This window comes from Gopherus evgoodei, chromosome 5 (genome assembly GCF_007399415.2).
Source record: "Gopherus evgoodei ecotype Sinaloan lineage chromosome 5, rGopEvg1_v1.p, whole genome shotgun sequence".
Taxonomy (NCBI): Eukaryota; Metazoa; Chordata; order Testudines; family Testudinidae; genus Gopherus; species Gopherus evgoodei.
The window spans coordinates 31906818-31930147 of NC_044326.1; the positions used below are offsets into that span (position 1 = coordinate 31906818).

Here is a 23330-nt window from a genome sequence, read left to right on the forward strand (position 1 = left end):
TGCATTCAACAAAGCGTAACACCAGACATCTGTTCTTCATGTGACACCTCGGGAGTACAGTCCAAAATAACTGAATAATATTTTGCTTTTTTAAGCTGTGCTATGTTGGCCTCTTGAATGTTACTGGCAACAAGTTGAATCAGCTCATTTTGGATCTGTGGACTGAGGTACTGAACATGTGTCTCTTCCTTCTTAATTCTCTGTAAAAGTTCGCTGAGGACAGTATCATACTTTGCAAGCAATTCAATCAGTCCCAAAAAGTTGCCATTCGAAGGATCGCCGAGCTTTTCATTACTTCCTCGAAATGCCAAGTTTCTTTCGGACAAGAAAATAACGACATCAACCATGCCTTTGACAACATTTTTCCAGAAATCTCTTTCTTTCAGAAAAGCCTGCAATTCGAGTTGGTCAATAGATGTACGGTTTACTATACCTGACCGAAGGTCAAACCATTTCACCATACAGTCTTGATGACCTTTGCCTGTTTCATGCTGCTGAAGACTTTTTGACAGTGCTTTCCAAGCAGATGTTCCACGACGTAGCGGTATGTTGCCAGTGCCAAATAATTTACAACAAAAACAAAAAATGGCATCTTTCTGAACTGAGTACATTAACCATGAACGTCTTATTTTCTCACCATTTGCCATGGTTCGATAGAAATGAGTACTTCTGAACCTCCGTCTTTCCTCGTTAAATGGAAATTCGTAACTTTCATTCTGCTGCGGTGGGCCACGTGCAACAATGTCACACACTTGCCTGTCCGATATTATAGATGGCCAATCTCCTGGATCATCAGTCAGTTGTTCAGATTCAGATACTTCTTTCCCGGCAGCAGCTGGAATATCTGTCACAGTTTGTTTGGTAGAACAACTGACTTCACCTTCGACCTCACTTGAAGCACTTCTGGATACTTCTGGATATGATTCGTCGCTGCTAGCGCTGTCTGTTTCATGTACCTGTACCTGTACATTGGATTGCAGCGCAAAATACGTTGACAACTTTGGAATTTTCTCAAGTTCCTTCTCGGCATCTTTTGCTGCCTTTCGTTTACTAGCTCCGCTCTTAGACATTCTCTTAGACATCACAAAGCACGCTTCTGCGTTGGAAATGATAAAAAACTGAACAACTAAATTAATAACATTTATCCGCCAACCACCATTATGAATGCAAATACACATTCTTTGAATGGGTCCAACTAAAATTCGAAATTGACCGACAGACAACTGATGTAGCCAATAGCATTATGATGTATCATAATGACTTCACGGTCTTGTCAGTAAAACCGACATGGATTGTGCAATAGCGTCAATAAATGTCACTTACCTAGTTATACCTTACATTTTTTTTGCCACTTTTAGGGGCCCCCTTCCTTGCGGGGCCCCCTCCGGTCGAAGGGTACGGAGGGCGCTCGCTACACATCTGAGTTAACCAATTGTGATAAAGTTCCTCCTCTACCTTGGTGAGTCCTGCACTTATTGGCAGATTTTGCTAGCCTCAGAGATCTTCCTGGGTTGGATCAGGAGTTGGGGGAGGGGGCAGAACCCAGGCCCACTCTCTACCCCAGGTTCCAGCCCAGGGCCCTGTGGACTGTAGCTGTCTAGAGTGCCTTCTGGAACAGCTACAATTCCCTGGGCTACTTCCGCATGGCCTCCTCCCAACACCTTCTTTGTCCTCACCACCACTTCCTCCTGATGGCCGTTAACACTTGTACTCCTCCTCCTCCTCCTCAGTTCAGTTCAGGGCAGGCAGGCACACACACCACTAACTGGAGTGAAAACCTTTTTATACCAGGTGTCCTGATTAGCCTTAATTAATTCTAGTAACTTCCCAATTGGCTACAGGTGTCCTAATTAGCCTGCCTGCCTTAATTAGTTCTAGAAAGTTTCTGTGTCCTGGAATAGTCCCTGTTATCTTACCCAGGAAAAGGGACCTGCTGAACCTGGAGCTAATGTATCTACCTTTGACCACTCTCTTGTAGCCATCTGGCCTGACCCTGTCACACAATATAAAGAATTTAAAATCCAATTAAGTCCCACTATTTCTCTGTTTACCAATGTTTAGCCCTTGTCTCCTCTCCAGGAATATATAGTCTAACCATCTGGTGATTAACCAGAGAAACTGTTCATATTTTAAAGTTACAGTTGAATTTCAATATTCCAATAAAATCACTACAAGAGTTTTTAAATCTAATCTCTTGGCAGTGTCTTAGTTAACTTTTTCTCACCAATCCAAATTCAACTCTTGGGGAGGTTTTCCTTGGCTTGTTCTCTTCTTGAGTCTTCTGTTTTTCTTGCGTGTCTCTTGTAGCCTGCTTGTAGAGATTGACAGGATAAGTTATGGAGTGCTTGCTGTTTAAGCAGAGTAGCAGAGAGGGTGTGTATGTGAGAGGTGTTCTCTTCAGAGTTTTTTATACTCTTCTCCTTCCTAATTCCATGAAATTGTAGGAAAACACACCTCTTCCAGGTTTGTTTAGATTCAAAGTCAGTTGCTGTCACTCTTTCACTGGCTCCATGCCTTTGGGATTGGCTTAGGTGACACCTATAGCTCTTGAATATGTATCTAATTGCCTTTGTTCTTCTTGTGGCAGGACAGTACCAGACAACAGGGAGGGATAGCTCAGTGGTTTGAGCTTGGCCTGCTAAACCCACAGTTGTGAGTTCAATCCTCAAGGTGACCATTTAGGGAACTGGTGTAAAAATTTGTCTGGAGGTTAGACTAAATGATCTCCTGAGATCCTTTGAACCTTAATATTCTAAGTTTTAACTCTCTCTTTTTATTCAGTTCACTTTCTGAGATATTTCTTCTATTTTATTAGAGTTTGTCAGGAAATGAAATTCCATTTTTAAAGCATCCAAAACACTCCTATTCTTTATATACAAGTGTTTGGCTCCCAAAACAGTTTTTTTTAAATTAAATAATTCGCAGAAATCCTTTTGCTTAAATAGTTATTTAACGAGTTATTAATTCTTTATAACAATTTTTGGAGAGATGATTGTGTCTTCCTGAGGGAGTTATTTGACCATTGCGAGGAATTAATTAATTAATTCCCCATTAATATAAATATTCTACACTTAAATGTCTTCTTATATTACTAATAGATAAGCAAGGTCACTAGATCCCATGTGCGTACATAAAGCATGTTACCATTTATAAAGCTATGATAGGAGGAACTTTGCATGGAGGAGAGGGATAGCTTAGTGGCTTGAGCATTGGCCTGCTAAACCAAGGGTTATGAGCTCCATCCTTGAGGGGGACACTTAGTGATCTAGGGCAAAATCAGTATTTGGTCTTGCTACTGAAGAAAGAGGGCTAGACTCAATGACTCTTCCCTTCAAGTTCTATGAGATAGGTATATTTCCATATATTATTATTTAGCTAACATATTTGCAAACATGCATTTCACAAAGTTGTCTGACATTTCATTTAAGAAATAAACAAAAGGTTTAAAACATTTCCAAGTACACACATTTCCTATAAACTTTTCTGAATGACAATTTTCGGGTAATTAAAAAATTCATTTCATGAAAGATATTTATAGACTTTGTTGTGTGGATTTACTTAGAAGTTTCTCTTTGGAGGGTGAAAAAGCCCACTTTACCCCCAGATTTATCACTGTGATAATTCAACCCTATATTCCATTTCACAAGCAGGTCTCTTCCTAAAATGTGAATGTTTTACATTGTTTGTCTTGAGATAAGGATGACATTTGTATCAAACTGATATTTATATAAGTGGGAGGTATTTGGTCTAGATGAGACACTTAAAGGTAATGAACACGGTTTTCTGATTAAGGAGGGATAACTTCCTGACATTTGGCTTGTCTCCATGGTGATAGAAACCTCATGGAATTTCTTTGATTAGCTTGAATATTTTGTGTCATAACTAGCTAATCATAATATGTACTGTTATATTTTCCAACATCCTGGCTGTAACATACTTAATATTAACATATCTTAATATTCCATAAAGACACAGACAACTTTGTAATGGCCTAGCCAATGACCTAACAAAATAGTTTTATTAATATCATTTTTCACCAATATTAAGGTATTTTTCTCACAGTATGCTTGCACTTGGCCTTCTAAGAACAGCTGACTTTGCCTCCCAACCTTCTCCCCCTACCCTCCCACAAAAAAAGAGAAAATGACTGATAAAACATCCAGTGTGGTATAGAAAGAATATGAATTATAAAACTTTAAAAATATTTTACTTTTCTAACCATAATTAGGATCTCTTTGTTGGGAAGAATGGGTTTATTTCTTTCAATCCATATTCTGCTCTTTCTATTCATATGTGGATATCTCTATCTACCATGGTTATGGAGGCATTAGAAATGCCTTATATGAATAAATTAGACACCTAGACACCAGTGAAAGATTTGTATCTTTCTAAGTGGCTTATATAATCCCCATCATCTTATCATAACACCTCACAATCTTTAATGTACTTATCCTCACAACACTCCTGTGAAGGAGGAAAGTACTGTTATCCCCATTTTACAGATGGTGAACACAGAGAGATTAATCAATTTGCCCTAGATCATACAGAATGTCTGTGGTGAAGTAGGAAATTGAACTTGGATCTCCTAAGTCCTAGCTAAAGCCCTAATTCCTGGACCTTCCTTCTCTCTGGTGCCCGTAAGAAGAGTGAAATATTGGGAATGAGCTCTGCTCTTGGAATCAAAGAGAAGCATTTGGCTTATTGTTCTAGCTACCTGATTACAGAGAAAATTTGATGTTCTTGTTGCTATCCCTGTTGTAAGGGGCTGCATTCATTTACAAGACTTAAAACTGCCTTCTGATTAGAATTACCACATTTGAGAATGTGTTCAGTGAGCAGAGGTGAAAGTGAGCCAGTACGGGCTGGTACAGTGTACTGGTAAGAAGTGGCTGCTGGTACAGGCCCGTACACAGCCGATGTTAAAGCACTGCCGTGGCAATGCTTTGACATCGCTAACCCTTTTGCCCCTCCCCCTCTCCCCCCACTGGCGGCCCTGCTGGTAGGGTCCTTAAACCACTGTCGCAGCAGGGCTTTAATGTCACTGTTCCCATCCCCCACATGCGATTTAAAAGGGCCCAGGGGGCTCCCAGACGCCGCTACTGCAGCAGCCGCCGGAGCCCCGAGCCGTTTAAATCACCACTGGAGCCCTGGGCAATGTGGGCCAGGCAATGCTGAAGGGCTGAATCAAGGAGGCTGAACCCCTCCAGCTCCGCCCCTTCTGGTTGAGGCCCCACCCCTTTTAGGCCAGGTAAGACTTTTAAGTTACTTTCATCCCTGTCAGTGAGACAAATTTGGGTACCATGATGTTGCAACATTTCACTTGCAATATGATGATATTACTTTGAAATGGCACCATGTTAGACAAAACATCACAACATAATGACACAGTGTTACCATGTGATGTTGTTTTGCTGGCTCCAAAGTTATTTCAGGTTCATTTAAGGTTACAGGTTCGCCCCATCAATACTCAGGGCAATTCCTAAAAGGGGAAACCAAGTTCGGTTACCACATTGCCATTATTATTATGTGTACTCTGGTAGTACCTCAGGTACCTCGAACAAGGATCCGGGAACCCCATTGTGCTAGGTGCTGTCCATGCGTACAACATGAAAAGATGGTTCCTGCCCTTCCATGCTATGTACCTTGTAATATCAGCTCCTGCACTTTAGCACATATGGAGGAAGCTCCTAAAACTCTAAGGAGATGACCAAATATGCCTAGGTTATAGAATTTTATTTTAGTCCATTTCCCATGTGCTTCCTTCTGAGAGCGAGAAGAGGCAAGAATTTGATTTATTTAGTTTACCTAGAAAATCGTAGTGGTATATAAATATTGTGTTTCCAGGAGCATCCAGAGTGAGATTTAATTATAATGCTTCCCTCCACTCTGCACAGCATTCTCACTACATCAACCCAACCACAAATGTGCCTTATGCAGCTATTTTTAGGTCTGAAATTTTATCCAGGTTAGAACTGGATTAGTGACAGCACACTGCTTAACCTTCGAGGCAGAAGCTCAAGACTGAGCCATTTCAGTATTTCCAGCTGGGAATCATGCCTTTAGCAAAACACAATACTGTTCAGATAGTACATGGTAGTCTCCTGGCTGTGAATACTCAGTGCATAGGAAAGGGTAGTATTAGAAATTGACTGGACCTCAATCCTTGGGCAATTGTGCCAAGAAATGATGGTTCGATGGTTCTAGACAAGCAATTTACAGAGTGTCATCAAGAATCCACATGTCCTTCCATAGGAAATTCCTTTCTCTATTCCAGCACTTGCAGATGAATGGATGAATTTACAACGTTGTGAATGGAACTTCTTCACACAACATACAGTCAATCTGTGGAACTCATTCCCAGGGGATTTTATGAAGGCCAAAACTGTAACTGGATTAAAAAAAATATTGAAGTTGATGTTGCTCAGTAGCTATTAACCAAGATGGTCAGGGATGCAACACTATGCTTTGGGTGTCCCTAGCCTCTGACTGCCAGAAGTTAGGAGTGGATGACAGGGAATGGATCACTCAATGATTGCCCTGTTCTGTTCATTCCCTTTGAGGCATCAAGCATTGACTACTGTCAGAAGACAGGATATTGGGCTAGATGGACCACTGGTCTGACCCAGTATAGCCTTTCTTATGTGTCTCTTGAGATTACAATGATATCATAGCTACACCACAGGACTGAAGGTCAGGAGACCTAGGTTACATTCCCGGTATTGCCAGTAAGACTTCCTCTGTGACCTTGAGAAAGTCACTTAATGGCTCTCTGCTTCAATTTCCCCATCAGTAAAATGTGGACAATAATATTTATTTTCAGATACATCTTAAATAATTATTGTTTATAAAGTGCTTTGAGATCTTGCATGGAAGGTATACTATGAATGCACAGGATTATTATGACAACCGATGATTTCCAAAAGCAATCAACACTTATCTCTATAATATTCAAGCATTGTTTGAGAGTGACATTATTTCATGGTAAGGAAGAACCTCTCAGCTTTGAATGTACTAAGAATACGTGTATCTTTGCAGGATGACAGAAAGGCACAAAGAGTTCTGTGACTTCTGGCCTCCCAAAAGATGTACTATATTGCATCAGGCACCTTGGAAGCCACAAAAAGACCATCTGAAATATGTCAAAATATATGCATCATCCACAGGCAGTCGTTTTACGGGGGTGCTGTGGCCAAGAGGCAAACAGAGAGAAACTGAAGCAAAACGGATTTAGATGGAGTTCAGATTACAGTTATATTCTCAGTTTATAACACTAGGAAATAAGTAGAAGGCCCAAAAGACAACTGGTTGATGCTGGAATGTGCAATTCCCCTTCATTCAGTGCAATGGACCCCCATGTTTTCTGTGTCTTTGTACACTGAATTATAGTAAATCAAGAAGAGAGAGTTTATTATGACCACCTTGAGTCTGTAAGTACCAGCTGAGAATGTTTTGATTGGCAGCAAGTGGAGTCATTAATGCTCCCACTTGCCCACCCCCTCTGTTGGAAGTGAAATCATTTAGAAGTGGTGAAATGGAGGATACAAGATGATGGGAAACCTAAATTGCAACATAAAATCAACAGTGCCTACCTGTACCTCGCTAGTTTCACAGTATGGGCTATCTGATTCCTGTTGCCTCTCAGGAGTTTTTCTGGAGTGAGATTGAAGAAATTCTTTGTATCTGGGAATATCCTGATTTTGCCTGATAAAATCTTCAAGCCTTAAAACCTAGGATGGCAGACGAGAACAACAACAACAACAACAGATGAGAACTTCCCCATTCCCAAAACCCATCTGTTTATTTTTAATGCAATCCCAGAGAAGCAAGTTACAGGTCAGTTAATTTGTTATTCTGGGCAGGACATCAAATGTAATGAGATGGAAAAGCAAATATGGTGTTGAGCATCATCAGTGCATTTCACCATTGCACTGAATTCACTTGTAATATGATGAGAACAAGGAATTTCCTGACCTCTGATAACTTGTTTCTCATGAGATAAAATGTTAAAAATGCTCATCGGCAAAAATCTCTCAGCAGCATATGAAAAGGAAATATTATGTATGGAAAGTTTTAAAACAGGTAACATTTCCCTAAGAGACCTGGCTGTTTCAAGGGAAAAAGCTGGGAGAAGATAAAAATGCATTCCAGATTTATGTAGATCAAAATTTACAATTGTCAGCATTCTTACAGGTGTACTGTTTCCCTGGGTAAAGAAGTGCTTTTGTCAGGGTTCTGTTTTTATTTTGACAGGCAAATTATTTATCAAACCTTCAGTCATTATACTCCATAGGATAAACATTTTGACAAACATACTTATTTGGAGAATGCATGTTATTTAGCCCATAGACTATCCACAACAAGTGCTACAAAGGAATAATCAGGATTTTAACATGTCTCAGACTTATTTTTCAGTTGGATTCTGTATTAGAATAGACACTTCCACGCTAAAAATGAATTAGGGATACACTGTGACTTAGCACTGCCCTTAGCAAGGCCTGGTGTGTAAGCTGCAGCACCCTGGGAGACATTGTGACTCAGAGACACACCTCTGGGTCACAATTCCTCCCCTGTATCCTTTTCTTTCCTGGGAGTGGGGTGCAACTAATTGCTGCCCTATACCAGCAGTAAATTACTATCTATACCATGCTAGCTGAGCTACTCTGGCTAGTCAGCATGGAGGATAGAGCCAAAGTTCCATCCATTCCTTTCCCCTCTCTGCCATGTGCTCCATGGAACGAGTAAGCAGGCAAGCAGCCTCACTTCTAGGCACCTAGATCCAAGATCTGGGGGAGCCCATATAAGGGATCTAGTAAGGTTCTTATTCCCCTCTTGCATGGGCACATAGTCCACGCCCTCATTAAGTCAAATTTCTCATTAGAGAGCTATGGAACAAAAAACAAACAAACAAAAAGGAGTAAGCCTATATGAAGCTCAGTGAAAATTAATATCATTTTGTTAAAATCTTTGTTGACATTTAAAAATAATTTCTGATATTTCTACCTATAGTCTTTGCAAATTTCCTTGAAGGATATCGCAGACAGCAAGGATTATGAATCTCATTAAGAACCTTCCGAATCAGAAGAAAAATTAAGAGTCCTTTTAATATCAGGTGGATTTATGCCCACATACCTCAAGTGAAGAGTCCTGAAGTTTCCTACTTAGGGCTTCTTTCTCCTTCTCTAGCTGCTTTATTTCATTCTCAGCATTCTTTCTTAATTCCTCTAACTGTATCTGAACCTCCTAAAAGTAAATAAAACAATTACAAACGTGCAGGACCATGCCCAGAGTATACATCATAGAAGAAGGAAAGAAAGTATCTCAGTAGGGTGGAAGAGGTATGGACAATATGTTTCAGGAACATGAACAGAGGCAGATCATAGGAGTCTATATAGTGCTATGAAAGCTAATAATAATACTTAAGCACTTGAATGGCAAGAATCCAAGAATCATCAGTTTTTTTGCAAAGAAAGTTAAGTCTCCTTGTTCCCATTTTAAATCTATCTGTCTGTTTAAATTAGGATTTTCTGTTGCACCCATCACTGTAGTATCCAAGTGCTGCTGCATGATGAAATAGACACAGAGGAGGGAAGTGATCTGGCTAAGGTCACAGAATAAATCAGTAAGAGAGCTTAAAATAATGGTCTTGACTGAAAGCCAATCCAGAACTAGATCACATTGTCCCTTAGCAAAGGACTGCAAAAGCATTGGCAGAGAATGCATATTAATAGATATAATGGAGTTCGGTTACTAATTTCTGCATTTTAGAAAATCAGAAAATACAGTTATGAATCAATCTCATTACTTTGCAAGCAACTGTTATGTGGAAAAACCATTCAATGCAAGTCTCCTACAAACAACCCATTAGAAACTGTTATCCTTGACCCTTGATGAAGCTTCCAGCATAAATGAATTGTGGTAAGGATTTCCATGTGAGGGCGGAAGGGAATTTCAGCTGAAGAAATCAGATACATTTTCTCATGGCTTATTTTCAGGATTCACACTCTGTTGTGTCTTTTCAAGGCTGCTTCCATGCATTCTGCATAGCCATAACAGTTTACTCAATAATAGATAGTGCAGTCCTGAAGTGTCTCTCCTTACATTAATTACAGAGTCATCTAAGTGTCTTGTTCTGTTTCCATGATCAGCATAGACTTACACTGGCTGTGGTCTCAATCTTCCACCAAAAAGCAGCTTGGAGTGTTAAAACTGCAGTGAGTAGATGACATTTGTCTGATATTGCATCTGTGTTCAAGAAGGGTTAATCTAAAGTTGTATTAATGTGCGAACCATCTACCACATTTTTAAAGAGGTATTTACTATATAATCAAAGTCTGATGACTGCTAATCTCAGTAGAGTTTCTAGTGGAAAGGTGTGCACATCTCAGAAACCACTATTAGAACTGCAACCTTAATGACAACCCCAGTGGAGAAATCAAGAATTAAATGAAGATTGAACTGCCACCTCTCACCCTTAGAAACTGTCCCTCCAGTTCAAGGTCGATGCCCATTGGCAAGAGAGTGATTGGAAGCTTGCTGTGATGCTGGCCATGCTGTATCTGCTCAATGGATGGAGGATTTCAGTGTCGAAGGTTGTCAATTCAGTGCTTTTATAGTTAATTAAACCTCCTTTCAGGGCATGCACAACTTTGTACACATCATTGTCAAAGCAGAAGGTGGGGATTTAGCCAGTTTAACTCATCTAACTCTCTGTGCTCTGAGCTGAATATGTATCCCTTAGTGTCTGAATATCTTCACAGTGTTCATTTGCTGTAGAAAGACTGAATATTCAACTCTTAAAAATTTCCTTGAGCAATCTAGTATTTTAAGCTCATTTGAATACTTGCTTTTCTCATCTGTGTCAACTTGCTGACTGAAAACATTTCTCCAGCAGGCCTTGAGAGACCACTTCGGTGGGGGGGGACGGGGAGGGCAAGGGAGGGGAAGCGGGAGGGTGCTGATGCCAATTCTAAGAACTTCAGGCCCAATGGAAGTCTCTAATGTTTAAAGCAGAATGACTTAAAAACATTCAACATAAAACAATGTGAATGTAAACTCCTGAAGAGACAAGTAATATAATTAAAAGGAAGGTACAATGTTAGCAAACACAAGCAAAGACCATGGAGTAATGAGGATTTCTCATAGCTAATAATTAAGCTAATGGAAATCTAGCCAAGTCACAGTGTGGATGTGCTGTGAACTGGCAGGAAGAGATTGACAGAGAACTGAGAAGAGAGTTGGAAAAGACAAAATTAGTTTTCAAAGAAAAGGAGAAGAATAAATAGTCTTGTGGTTAAAGCACTGAAGATCAGAGGCGTACACAGGTTTCCTGTGCGACCTTTGGCAAGTCACTTAATCTCTCTGTACATCAGTTTTCCTAAATTGAAATGAAGGTATTATCATAATCTCCCTACCTCATGAAGCTGTTGAGGGACTTAACTCATTAGATCCTGGGACAGGAGTAACCGTAGCAATGAAAAATATTATTTGACAAAAACAGGTTTTGTTTTACTGTTTATAGAAGATGCCCCCAAGCAATACCTATATCTGTGCATATATTATTGACAAACAAACTAACTCACGTTTGAACCCAGAAGTTTAAATTGTGCACACAGAAAACTTCCTGTGGCCTTTCCCAGTGCCATTTGGCATACACATTAGATTGCTCACCTGCTATTCAAAAACAAGGGTCGGATTTTCAGAAGGAGGCTACCCTTTGTGTGAGTACAATTTTGCCTGTTCAAAACACCTAGACATGCCACGTTCAAACACTTGCACTTTCATGGTCAGGCGATAGAATTTTCCACACACTGTTCCCTTTTTGACAAATGGGATTTTGTGCATTTAAACTCTATCGCTTCATGCACATGTATTAGTGCTTTAAAAAGTGTTTGCACAGTGCCTAGCACAAGGGGGTCCAGTTCTTGGCTGGAGCCTTTGAATGATATTGTATGAGATATATATATATATATATATCATGCTCTCATTAATAATATATATATATATTATTAATGAGAGCATGTGTGCAGATGTTTTGCACTTGCAAACGTGCACACCCATAAAAGGGGGCCAGGCTGTGACCCCTTAAAAAAACAGGGTAGAAATACTATGATTTTTTTAAAATAAAAAAATTGAAGGGTTTTTTAATTTAAATTGGATTTTTTTTATTTAAATTAAATGAGTTCATTTAAAATAAAATTTGAAATTGACAACTTATGTTGAGGCCTAAACTTATTATAATCCATGAAACAATATAAATAACTACAAAAATATTAAATGGTACATGTTTGTTGCCAAGTTTTAAACAAAGTCAAACCACTGAACAGGTGGAAATCACTGGCTAAGCACTAGAAGCCAAGTTTGCTGAAGTGCTAAACCAGCTTTTGACATCAGTAGCCTCTTCTACAGGTTCAGAGACAATATTTTCTTCATTACAGTTTATTCAACTAGATCAGTTCAATGACAAGTTCATTCAAAGTTAAGAAACCAACTGGGAGTTGAAACAGCAGGAAAGCTTGTTTTCCTCCAACAATCTATGAATAAAAATTAGATGTGAGAGAATGAGATCTAGTTCATGAAGGGCACAGTGATCAGAAATAATCAGTTCAATTCATTAACTACAAATAATACTTCCTTTGTTTAATAAAAATCAGTTAGTTTTAAATGCAAAATACGTGTTGATAAACTTTTTTTTTAATGTATCCAGCATTTAAGGTTGTTTTATTTAATTTTTAAAAAGCTGCTTTTTGCATTTTTAGCTTGAAATTCCATCCAAATTGAACTTGATACAAATCGCAAGAGGAAAAAAGCATCATCTTGTAAAAAGTTAAGCTAAAATAATTATTAAATAAATGTATATAGATATAGGGTATCCTCCTGGTTAGCAAAAAGAAACACCAAATTTAATGTAAAAGCTATACTTAGTTGCAAATCAATCTTTCTTTAGGAAAGTAACTAAAAGGTACAGATGCAAAATTTGATTAAAATCAATTATTTAAATCAAAGTTTCCTGCTTGCTGATTTAAATCAAAGCGATTTAAGTCAATCCATCCTGTTTAAAAATTAGGCTCATAGTACAAATGAAGACTCAAACAGCTTTGCTTTGTTACATGGAAGAACCTACGTTCAATCCCCAGACTTTTGCTCCCAGAGGCTAAGAGTACTACAAAACAAGCTGCTCAGCAGCTGGCAAGCAGGGCAGAGTGCCTTACATGTCTTAGTAGCAACCTCCCTTATGCTCTTTACAAGGAGGTGTGCTTAGTGATTCTTAACCAGAAGTGGAACTCCAACGACAGAAGTGTAAAAGCAAAGCAAATAGGGTAAGGAGGCCCTTGCAGCTCCAACAAGGATGGGAATGATGCCCAGACTAGTTGGTTTGATTGTCATGTCGTGTGCTCTAATAGTTTTGCTTATATATCTTTTAGGCAGAAATAAGCAAGTCCCATAAGGAGAAAGAGGGCCAAATTCTTTTCTGATTTAGGCTCTGATTCAACATGCCATGTAAGTATATGCTTAATTTTAAGTCCCATTGGGATTTAAGCACCTGCTTCAAGTTAAACATGTGTTTAAGTGCTCTGCTAAATCAGGATGGATTTGACACATTTATTTAGGTGCTTTGCTGTATCAAGGGCCTTGCAATGTGCAAATTCACTGACTCCAAGGGAGTGCCACCCACAGATGCAAGGGCAGAATTTACCGCAGAGGGTTATTTCTCAAGAAACTACATCTCTCTGATGAATCTCTTTAGCGACTGGGTGCCAATGCAATGCCCACAGTTTAAATTAAAGTGCAATATAGACTCCTACAGTATTTCCATGACTACTGGTGTTACCAAGGCAACCTGTCTGGATCTGAGGGAAGACAAGAATTACTCCTACTGATTGGAATTAAGTATGGAGATTAGTATCAGCTTATTTATTCTTTTTTGTGCCTGGGTGGCCACTGGTTCCTGCAGTCAGCAGCAACATCTGACCTCTGCAACTGCACTCTGGAGCCAATGATGAGTGGTGCTAAATCCTCTCAATTCTATTGTTTTACAGGAGCTTCTCAGCATCTTGCAGGATTGGGCTCTATGTTTGGAAAATATGTAAGTATTGAGTAGGTTAATACTATTCAAGTTTTTAATAGCAAGGATCCATATGAATTTTAATTTGCGATTGGAATATACAACCCCTGGTCATTATCCCTTGGGATGGACATTAATTTAATCACATTGCTGACACATGCAAGGCATTCAAGCATAGGCACTGCCAAGAACACAGGAGTCACGTCAAGGATAAATTCACTTTGACTGTGAAGCTTTTCATAGAAAAACCACCAGTTCAGTTCACTTTTTAGAACAGAAACAATATCCTTGCGTTTTCTAGTAACTCTAAGTGCCTCCAGTTAGAATAATGAAAACGACTATGACCAATGAGATTAAAAACAGATGAATCAGAGTATCTATTAATAGAAGAACATCCCACCTTCTGCAATGTTTTTCTTTCAGCTTCCATGGAGGTTTGAGTAGATTTGATTTCCATTGTGTGTTTCTTTACAAGATCTTCCAACCCCTTCACAAGCTGCTCCTTCAAACGCCTTTTCTCCTTATCTGACTGTCCTTTAATTTTATGAAGTTCTTCTTTGTGTCGTTGCTTTATATCTTCTATTTTAGTAGCTGCAGCTTCCATGGGCTATAAAATACAGTGGCCTTATAAGAAAATCAAGATAAAGTCCTGGAGCCTAAGCAGTCCACCTATTCTGTAGGAGATTTCCTGTCCTCTGTGGTGAATTCTATTGGACAACACTGGGTTCTTGTTAAAAACAAAAAAACAAAACAAAACAAAAAAGCACTCCCTTCCTGTGAAATTTTAATGCTCCAGGGCTGTACACATCTTTTATAACCAAGCTTCTCACACTTTTTCATCATGTGATCTACTTTTGAAATTAGAGATCGCCTCATGGACAACTGCACTTTCATGGAGTTACACCACGTATTAATGTGGTCCCTGCTATGTTTCGCACTCCAAGTGTGTTTTTCTAACATCCAGGTGCAATAATCCAGTAGGAGGAGCTAACAGATAATGGTAAAGAGATAATTAGATAATTAAATAGCAGGAGGCTAATTAGGGTCTATAAATTAGGGAGCTATTAGGGTCTATAAACTCCTTACTGGTGGGAGTTCATTATTTGAACTTTTTCTTGTTAAGCTTCTAAATGGAATCAAATAGTTTCCTTTTTTATATTAATCAGCATCTTAGCCTTGGGAAGTCTGTCTTGGTCCTCTCCCTTTTTAAGGGCTTGATCCTACAAGGTATTGAGCACTCCACCCTGAACCAGGAAAGCACTTAAGTATAAGCCACACTTTAAGCATGTGAGTAGTCCAAGTAAAGTCAACCAAACTAGTCAAGTGTATGTTTAAGTGCTTGGCTGGATTGGACCAAGCACGCACTACCTGGCAGGACTGAGGCCTACACACACAATCCAAAGTCCACAGAAGTCAAAAGAAAGATCCCCATTGATATCAGTGCACTTTGGATCAGGCCTTAGATGGGGTACCATGCCTTCAGAGGTCTGGGAGTAAATACCTGTGTGTCTTCACTACCTTCCTTGGTTTGGCTCTGTTTGGTGTAGGTCATTTTCTGCAGCTGCATTATTTGATTCTTCAGTTCATCTACTTCTTTCTCAGCTTTGCTTTGGGAATTCAGCACAGTTTCCATTTCTTCTGCAGTTGTAAAATTTACATTTCAAACAACATATATCACTTGGGAGTTTACAACATGACTGACTAGTAAGGGAAATATTTAACAATGACATTAATGAATAGCATACCTGCTTTACTCAGTATTTCATTCTCCTGCAGCATGAGCCTCTCTTTGGCTACAGTCAGTTCTTCTTCCAGTTTTTGCACTGTGCTTTTGGACTCCAGAGTCTCTTGTTGAGACTCCTTAAGCTGTATTTCCAAGTCCTAAAATATCATAGATATCACTTATTTCTTTGGCATCTTGCATATAGTCCATTTTCATCTCAAGTGCAGAGGTCACCAGTCACTATTACTCTATAGTGATGTCTCAGGCACTTGGAAACTTAGAGGTAAGCTAGTTAATTCTGCCTCTTTCAAGCACTGCAATACCTCCAACATCTATTAAAGAAATTAGAACTTTATTTAAACCAGGTTCACTATTTGTCATCACACATGCACTGGCTCTGAAATAATAATAATAATAATTAATAATGATAATAAATTTGCTCTAATATGGGGTGTCATAAATGGATAGTTAAGAGTTAATGAAACAGAAGTACTTCATATCTCTTTTGCCTGTAAAGGGTTAACAAGATCAGTGAGCCAGGCTGTCACCTGACCAGAGGACCAATCAGGGGACAGGATACTTTCAAATCTTGAGGGAGGGAAGTTTTTGTGTGTGCTGTTAGTTTTTGGTTGTTGTACTCTCTGGATTCTGAGAGGGACCAGACGTGGAACCAGGTTTCTCTCCAATCTCTCCGATACAGGCTCTTATAAGTTCAGAATAATAAGTAATAGGTAGTTAAGGCAAGTTAGGCTTATGTTTGTTTTCTTTATTTGCAAATGTGTATTTGGCTGTGAGGAGGTCAAATGTGTATTTGGCTGGAAGGAGTTCAAATTTGTATTTTGCTAAAAGGATTTTAATTTGTACTTGTATACTTTGGCTGGGAGGGTATTCCCAGTGTCTATAGCTGAAAGACCCTGTAAAATATTCCATCTTAAATTTACAAAGATAATTTTTACTGTTACTTTAATTAAAAGCTTTTCTTGTTTAAAAACCTGGTTTTTTTTTATTCTGGTGAGACCCCAGGGAACTGGGTCTGGATCCACCAGGGAATTGGTGGGGAGAAAGGAGGGAAGGGGGAGAGAAAGATTAATTACTCTCTGTGTTAGGATTAATTTCTCTCTCAGGGAGAGTCTGGGAGGGGGAGAGAGAAGGAGGGGGGAAGGTGCATTTTCCTCTCTGTTTAAAGATTCAAGGAGTTTGAATCACAGTAATCTTCCAGGGTAACCTAGGGAGGGGAAGCCTGGGAGAGGCAATGGTGGGGGAAAGGGTTTACTTTCCTTCTGTTAAGATCCAGATGGTCTGGGTCTTGGGGGTCCCCGGGCAAGGTTTTGGGGGGACCAGAGTGTACCAGCCACTGTAATCCTGGTTGGTGGCAGCACTACAGGTTCTAAGCTGGTAATTAAGCTTAGAGGAATTCATGCTGGTACCCCATCTTTTGGACGCTAAAGTTCAGAGTGGGGATTTATACCATGACATGGGGCCTTTCATCCAAAGGTCTCCAAGCACTTGTCATACACTGAGGAAAAAGCAGAAAATTCATCACGCTTAAACATCCTTTTCCTTTTATGTTTAATGCATTTAATGGCTTTCCTTGCCAGTATTTGCTAATGATCAGAGATATTTGTGACTAAAGAAATTTCTTCTTCAAAATCTGCAGTCTTGTAATATGTTTGTGAAAAGTAGTCATAAGCCTGTGACAGTAGAAAAAGCCACCTTATGAAGGAAAGCTTTTATGTGAAAACAAATATTAGCAAAATATTGGAAACTACATTTTGTGTAACTGTTCTCTTTCCCCCCCAAAATTTATCCCAGAGTGAGAGTTCTTCTTTAAACACAAGAGTCTAAGCTTATGTGAATCAGCATAGCTCCATTAGCTTCACAAGACCACCACCAATTTACACAGGCTGAGAATCTGGCCCTCAGAACAGATCTTCCAAATGTAATTTCAACCTGAGCCCCATTCAGCTGATACCAAAATCAGACACAAAAAGCAAAAGACCTGAAACTGCCTCGACACCTCCAGTTCCTTTTTTTTAATTGCATGCCAGAAACAATGCATTTTCTTCTATTTAAATAAGTTTCTGCTAGCAATACATAAACTATTATGGTATGTGGAAAACTAATAGATATAAAACAGTTGCATGATATAATATGCATAAGTCATAGACAACACATACACATACACCAACAGCATGAAGTCTTTTATACTTGTCTTCTTAAGTGTATAATTACAATCTAATCTTTATTTCTGGGACCAAGTTCTAGGAAGTGTTGTTTCTATCCTTCAGCTTCTGCTTCTTTCAGATTAGCTAGTTCAGCAAGGCCCAAATTTAGCAAAGCATTTAAGCGAATGCTTAATTTTAACTTCAGTGGACCTAAACAGGTGTTTGAGATTAAGCATATACTCATTTTAAGTGATTTGCCAAATGGGGGCCTGCATCCTACAGGCCTTCTAGCAACTGTAAATTAAGAATTAATTAACTGTAAAATTAAAATTTGAAATATTACATTAAGAACAAAAACAGGACCCTGAACACTGCTCAAGTAAGTGGGTTGCATGTAGGAAAGGTCTGCAGGGATCACTTCAATGGGACTACTCACTTGCTTAAAGTTAGTTACATGCTTAAGTACCTTGCTGAACCAGGGTTTGTAACTGAATCCCCCTGCCCTGTGTGATGGAAGGGCTTACCAGTCTCTGTGGCACCACCCTCTCCCTCTTCTCTGGAGTGTGTAGGAGAGGGAGGCAGTGCCGTCTGGACTCATTTCCCCCTCTGGCCTTGTGGAATTCACAAAGAACAGGTGATGTGGCCTGGGGCTGTCTCATTTTTTGAAGCCCCCTCCTCAGCAGGGATCACCTTTAAGGAGAGTCTGTGCCTGTTCAGCTCACTCAGAGCTGTACTGCCAGGCAGTGAGGTGGAGACAGAGGGCACCAGAGCTTCAGTGGAGGGGGAAGGAGCTCCTTGTGTCTGGCCCTGGGCCAGCCACCCATGGACCCTGGGAAGCTGTGAGGTTCTGGGCTTTGACGGGGAGGTAAACCCTGTCCCCTGTCCCCAATGGAACAGTGTGAGGGAATTTCTGTGAAGGGATCCTCATGATTTCCAGATTTCCTCCTTCTGAGCCCCCTCTGACAGATTCTTCCCCACTGAGGAAGTGATCTGGCCTATTATCATCATTGTATTAGAATCTTCCAAGATGCACACTTTATTAAATGCTACCTAAATTGAGGGTCATAACTAGGAGCATACAACATAAAACAGCTGATGTCCAATCTGCTGTCTTGCTGGCTAGCCTCTCTACCCAAGAATGCACCTCGTATTGAAGTGGATGGGCTGCTGATGGCCAGAGGGTGGGAGGATACACAGCTGCCATCCCCCATTCCTTGCATACCCCCTGCCACACTTTGGCAACATTGCTGCCCCCTTCACCTAGCAGCTGAGGGAGAATAAGTTTTCAGTCAAGACACAAGATTCACCTCTCTCCCCCTGTGCATCATCTACAGATTTGAGCGAGGGTGCTGTTTGGGAAGGCTCCCCAATGGATTCTTAATTGTCTCTGAAACTCTGTCACTTAATTACGTTTCTCCCCCTTGCCTTCTGAGCTCTGTTAAACTTCTCTAGCGCTTTCAAAGCACTTAACTCAAAGGGCTATTTATAGGCAGAAAAACACTTTTATAAAACAGAATTTTAAAGGCTTAGTAATTTGCTACTTTATAGTCAGATGGATCAGCATCTCCCATTCTACCTGCATCCTCTCCTTCAGCTTCTGGGAATGCTTCTTCAACTCATTTATCTTCTGGCCTTTCACCTCCAGCTCAGCCTCCAGCTTCTTTGCCTGCTGCCGCAAAGCAGCTTCCTGGGCCTCAGAGCTTTTCTTTTGCTCTGTTGCTCTTTGCTGGCACTGTTTCTGTGTATCAGCCACTGACTGCTGCATGGCCTTTTTCAAAGTCTCTTTTTCTTTCTTGTAAGAGGCTTGTAGTTTGCTGGCTTTCTGAGCATATTCTTCAGTTATTTTCTGGTTCTCCCTCTTGAGGTTTTCCATTTCATTAATTAGAGCCTGCAACTCTATGCTGCGTTTTTCATCTATTGTCTCCTTTTTATCCAATTTCTCTTGCCTAAATGGCTTACATTCATTTACCAGGCTCTCTGACTCTTGGTTGAAATGTTGAGGCTTGTTTTCAAAGTCTGTCTTCATATCTAGCATCTCTTTGGAAAGGGTAATGATCCTTTCAGTATGTTTTGCCTCTGTTCTGAATACCTTCTCTTCCACCTGCTTCTTGCACACGGTAAATTCTGCTAAGGCTTCCTCCTTTAGCCTCGTGTGTTGCTCCAGTGTATCTTCAAGGGTCTGAATATGCTTTCGGAGCTCCTGCTCTTCTCCTACTTTGCATTTATATTGGAGAATGGTTTCCCTTGTCTCAGCAAGGATGCGCTGAATTTCCTCTTCATGGGCTTCTTTAAGAGCCTGTATACTGGCCTCCTGCTCGTCATTTTTAGTGTTCAAAGCATATATCACCTATAGACCGGGAATAGAATATTACAATATCTTTTAATTGATGGTATTAAAGATTCAGCGATTGTATTCATCAATGTATTAAATTAATTTCTAAGATGATGATCACAACAGTTAAATGTAAACTGTTCCTTACTAGCAAGGAGAAAAAAGTGAAAACAACAGGCAGATGCACCTCAAGCACAAATTAGAAAGCAACATCGTGAAGGGAGGAAAGATGACCCTGAGATTAAGATAGGAGACTGAGAACTAGGAAATATAGGATCTATTCTGGACTCTAGCAAAGATTTCCTCAAGCAACTTTGGCAAGTCACTTAGGCCAAAATTTTCAGGAGTGTCCACTGTACCTAACTCAAAACACAGGCCTGATTTCCAGAGGTGCTGAGTTCACACAAATCCATTTGAGGTCAGTCAAAGCGCTGGTTGCTCAGCGCTGCAGAAAATCAGGTTCTGGCTCAAGCTGAGCATTCAACAGCTGAGAAATAAGTGGCCATTTTTAAAATTGTTGCTCTTAATCTTTCTGCAATTTACTTTGCTCAGTCTATAAAATGTGGTGTAATAATTCTCTTCTCTCAGGCCTATGATTATGTTTCACTCAATCTTTGTAAAGCTCATCCAGATCCTCATATGGAAGGTACTATATAAATACAAAATATTATTATTATTTTGAAATATCCATTAAAAATTTACAATGGGTTGGAATGAAGGGTAGATTCATAGAATTTTTGCCTGAGCTGGTAAATTTCCATGATGAGCTTGCAAGGCTGTAATATGTGACTGCAAAATATTCTGTATTCTCTTTGAAGAGATACTTGGTGCCTAATCCCATTCCCAGCAAAGTCAATGGGAATTTTGCCATTGACCTTCAGGGACCAGATTCAGGCCCATGGGATGTAACTGATTGTTATAAATATTTTTTTCTCTATTTTGTAATAGATGTTTTCTTTTTCATTTTCTGCTTCAAGCTTTGATGTATCCCAGAACTGTTAATAACAGTCACCCCCATAAATGTCAAACAGACTGATTTAATACATTCAAAATCCCTTGTGATGCTCTAAGTCATGCTGTAGTATGTAAAATTTATGCATCAGCATACTCATGTTATTTACTGTTAGTGGCTTTCTGAACAGATTGCACTAGAGGAATTTGTTAGGACTAATGCATAGGTAATTGTGTTGCAAATGTATAAAGATCCGTATTGAACTGTGATGCTACCAACATATACTACAGAAATATAGATGTGGTCATTTAGTACCCGTATGTCCTCCCACTAAAAGCCCTAGAGGTACCATCTATGTTAGTCAGATACATGTGTCTGGTTATAATTTTTTCCATGGATTTTTGCTTTCCTTCTGTTTATTTTATTAGCGGCTCCCTTTTCTGAATTTACTGGCTAACAGGTATAGTTTCTGGCACTATCAGAGACAGGATCCTGGTGTAAATGGACTGGTCTACTCTGGCCTGGCTGTTTCTGGATCCCTGTGTGAAATAAGATGTCTTTTCTCATTAAGCATGTGCATACAAAGTGATGGCATAAAAATATAGAATGGTGTCAAAACTCAATAGGATATTGATTAATATATTGACATACGCCTGGAGTTTCCTGCTTTTATTTTTCATATCAAAGATTCAAAGCTCATAGCTCTACATAAATATCTGGGTACAACATACATGATATGATAGAGATTATGGGCCTGACCGGAGCTCTCTGAAGTCAATGGCAAGACTCCCAATGGGCTTTTGACCAATGATTTATAGCCAATAATAGCCTCAAATGCATTAATCTAGAGTCAGGATCACATCCAACTCTTTGGTCACAATATGATCCCAGTCCTGCAATCCCTGGTCACTCCTCAGGCAAAACATCAACTGAGAGATCATGAGGAGCTTTGTCTAAGTAAGAACGGCAGGTCTGGGGCCTATATTTTGTACACCTGAAGAATATCTTCAGATTTCTTCCAGATAGTTTGTTGGTAACGTGAGTCTGTCTGGTCACATGTAAGAGTTTTCTGTGCTATCCATAGTCCTATTTTATATATTCCATAGTGTGACATTCACACATTGGACTTCAGATTTCAGCTATCAATTAAAAAAAAAAAAGCTGACATGCAAGTACTGCCTGCAGAATGTAAACTCATGCCTGCTAATATTAAAGTCCATAAAGGGACCTTAATAAAAATAACACAAGTACAGCAGTATCTGGGTATATTTCTGGATAAAAATATGACAACAGACAGTGAAAGAATCATATTCCCAGTGCCAATCAAACCAACAGCCAAAAGTCTTTTGGCCATTAGACATATATTTTAGCTTTATATTACATCTTGTTAATTCTGCCCTGCTATTTTTAACTGTTTTTCAATGAAACAGAAATGCAAAGTCTGCTCGAAAAGTAGGGGGAAGGGATTTATTCCATCCATGTACTTTGGCAATGACCAAAGTAACTTGTTTGGGTAACCCTTCAATTAACAGGGTCAAGACTTTCACTCACATCTTAATGCTGAGCCCTGTGTTGAATTCTAGTATGCCACCACTACTTGCCTCCTATTCAGTTGAGCTTGGGCTACTCCTTGCCCCCACCAGCTATTGTAAAATTGGGCTTTGGAGGAACCCAACTTCCACTGAAGGTTAGAGCAGGTACAAAGGAACAAGAGTCAACCTGCGCTAGTGAGAATAGCCAAAATCGTAGTTGGTTTAGTTGGGTGGGAGACAGTGGCTTATCTGTCCATTGTGGCCATTTAGAAATTATTGATATCCTGTTTTTTATTGGTGACTAGAACCACTATGCAAGTATAATTTTGATTTAAATATTATTAGATTTAAGGGCATCACATTTTCAAAAGTGACTAGTGGTTATGGGTACCTCAGTTTTTGGGTACTCAAATTGAAATGACTTAAAGGATATTGATCTTCAGAGGGCAGGTGCTTAGCATTTCTGAAAATGAGTCTCAGATTAGGTGCCCCAAATCATTAGTCCTTTTAGAAAATTTAAAACATTAATCTTATGAACAGTTAATCTCATCTAAATAAGAAAAC

At 39.5% G+C, this 23330-nt stretch overlaps 1 protein-coding gene and 1 long non-coding RNA gene across 8 annotated transcripts in view; one reads left to right on the top strand and one right to left on the bottom strand.

The window, feature by feature from the left end:
- LOC115652178 overlaps positions 1 to 14074 on the top strand; it is a 40753-nt gene extending 26679 nt beyond the window's left edge. Inside the window, exons 6-7 of the long non-coding RNA XR_004000576.1 lie at positions 13422 to 13497; positions 14037 to 14074. This is a non-coding gene — a long non-coding RNA (uncharacterized LOC115652178). The remainder of the gene's footprint in view (positions 1 to 13421; positions 13498 to 14036) is intronic.
- Positions 1 to 23330, bottom strand: part of FAM184B (family with sequence similarity 184 member B) — a 96352-nt gene that overhangs the window by 33689 nt on the left and 39333 nt on the right. For 4 of the 7 annotated variants that reach the window (XM_030563880.1, XM_030563879.1, XM_030563882.1 and 1 more), the window contains exons 2-7: positions 19527 to 20297; positions 15808 to 15943; positions 15564 to 15700; positions 14463 to 14669; positions 9130 to 9240; positions 7590 to 7727 (exon numbers count right to left, since the gene is read on the bottom strand). In XM_030563880.1, coding sequence (XP_030419740.1) covers positions 7590 to 7727; positions 9130 to 9240; positions 14463 to 14669; positions 15564 to 15700; positions 15808 to 15943; positions 19527 to 20297 — 1500 coding nt within the window. The remainder of the gene's footprint in view (positions 1 to 7589; positions 7728 to 9129; positions 9241 to 14462; positions 14670 to 15563; positions 15701 to 15807; positions 15944 to 19526; positions 20298 to 23330) is intronic. The other 3 variants (XM_030563883.1, XM_030563885.1, XM_030563884.1) reach the window with 3 other exon arrangements.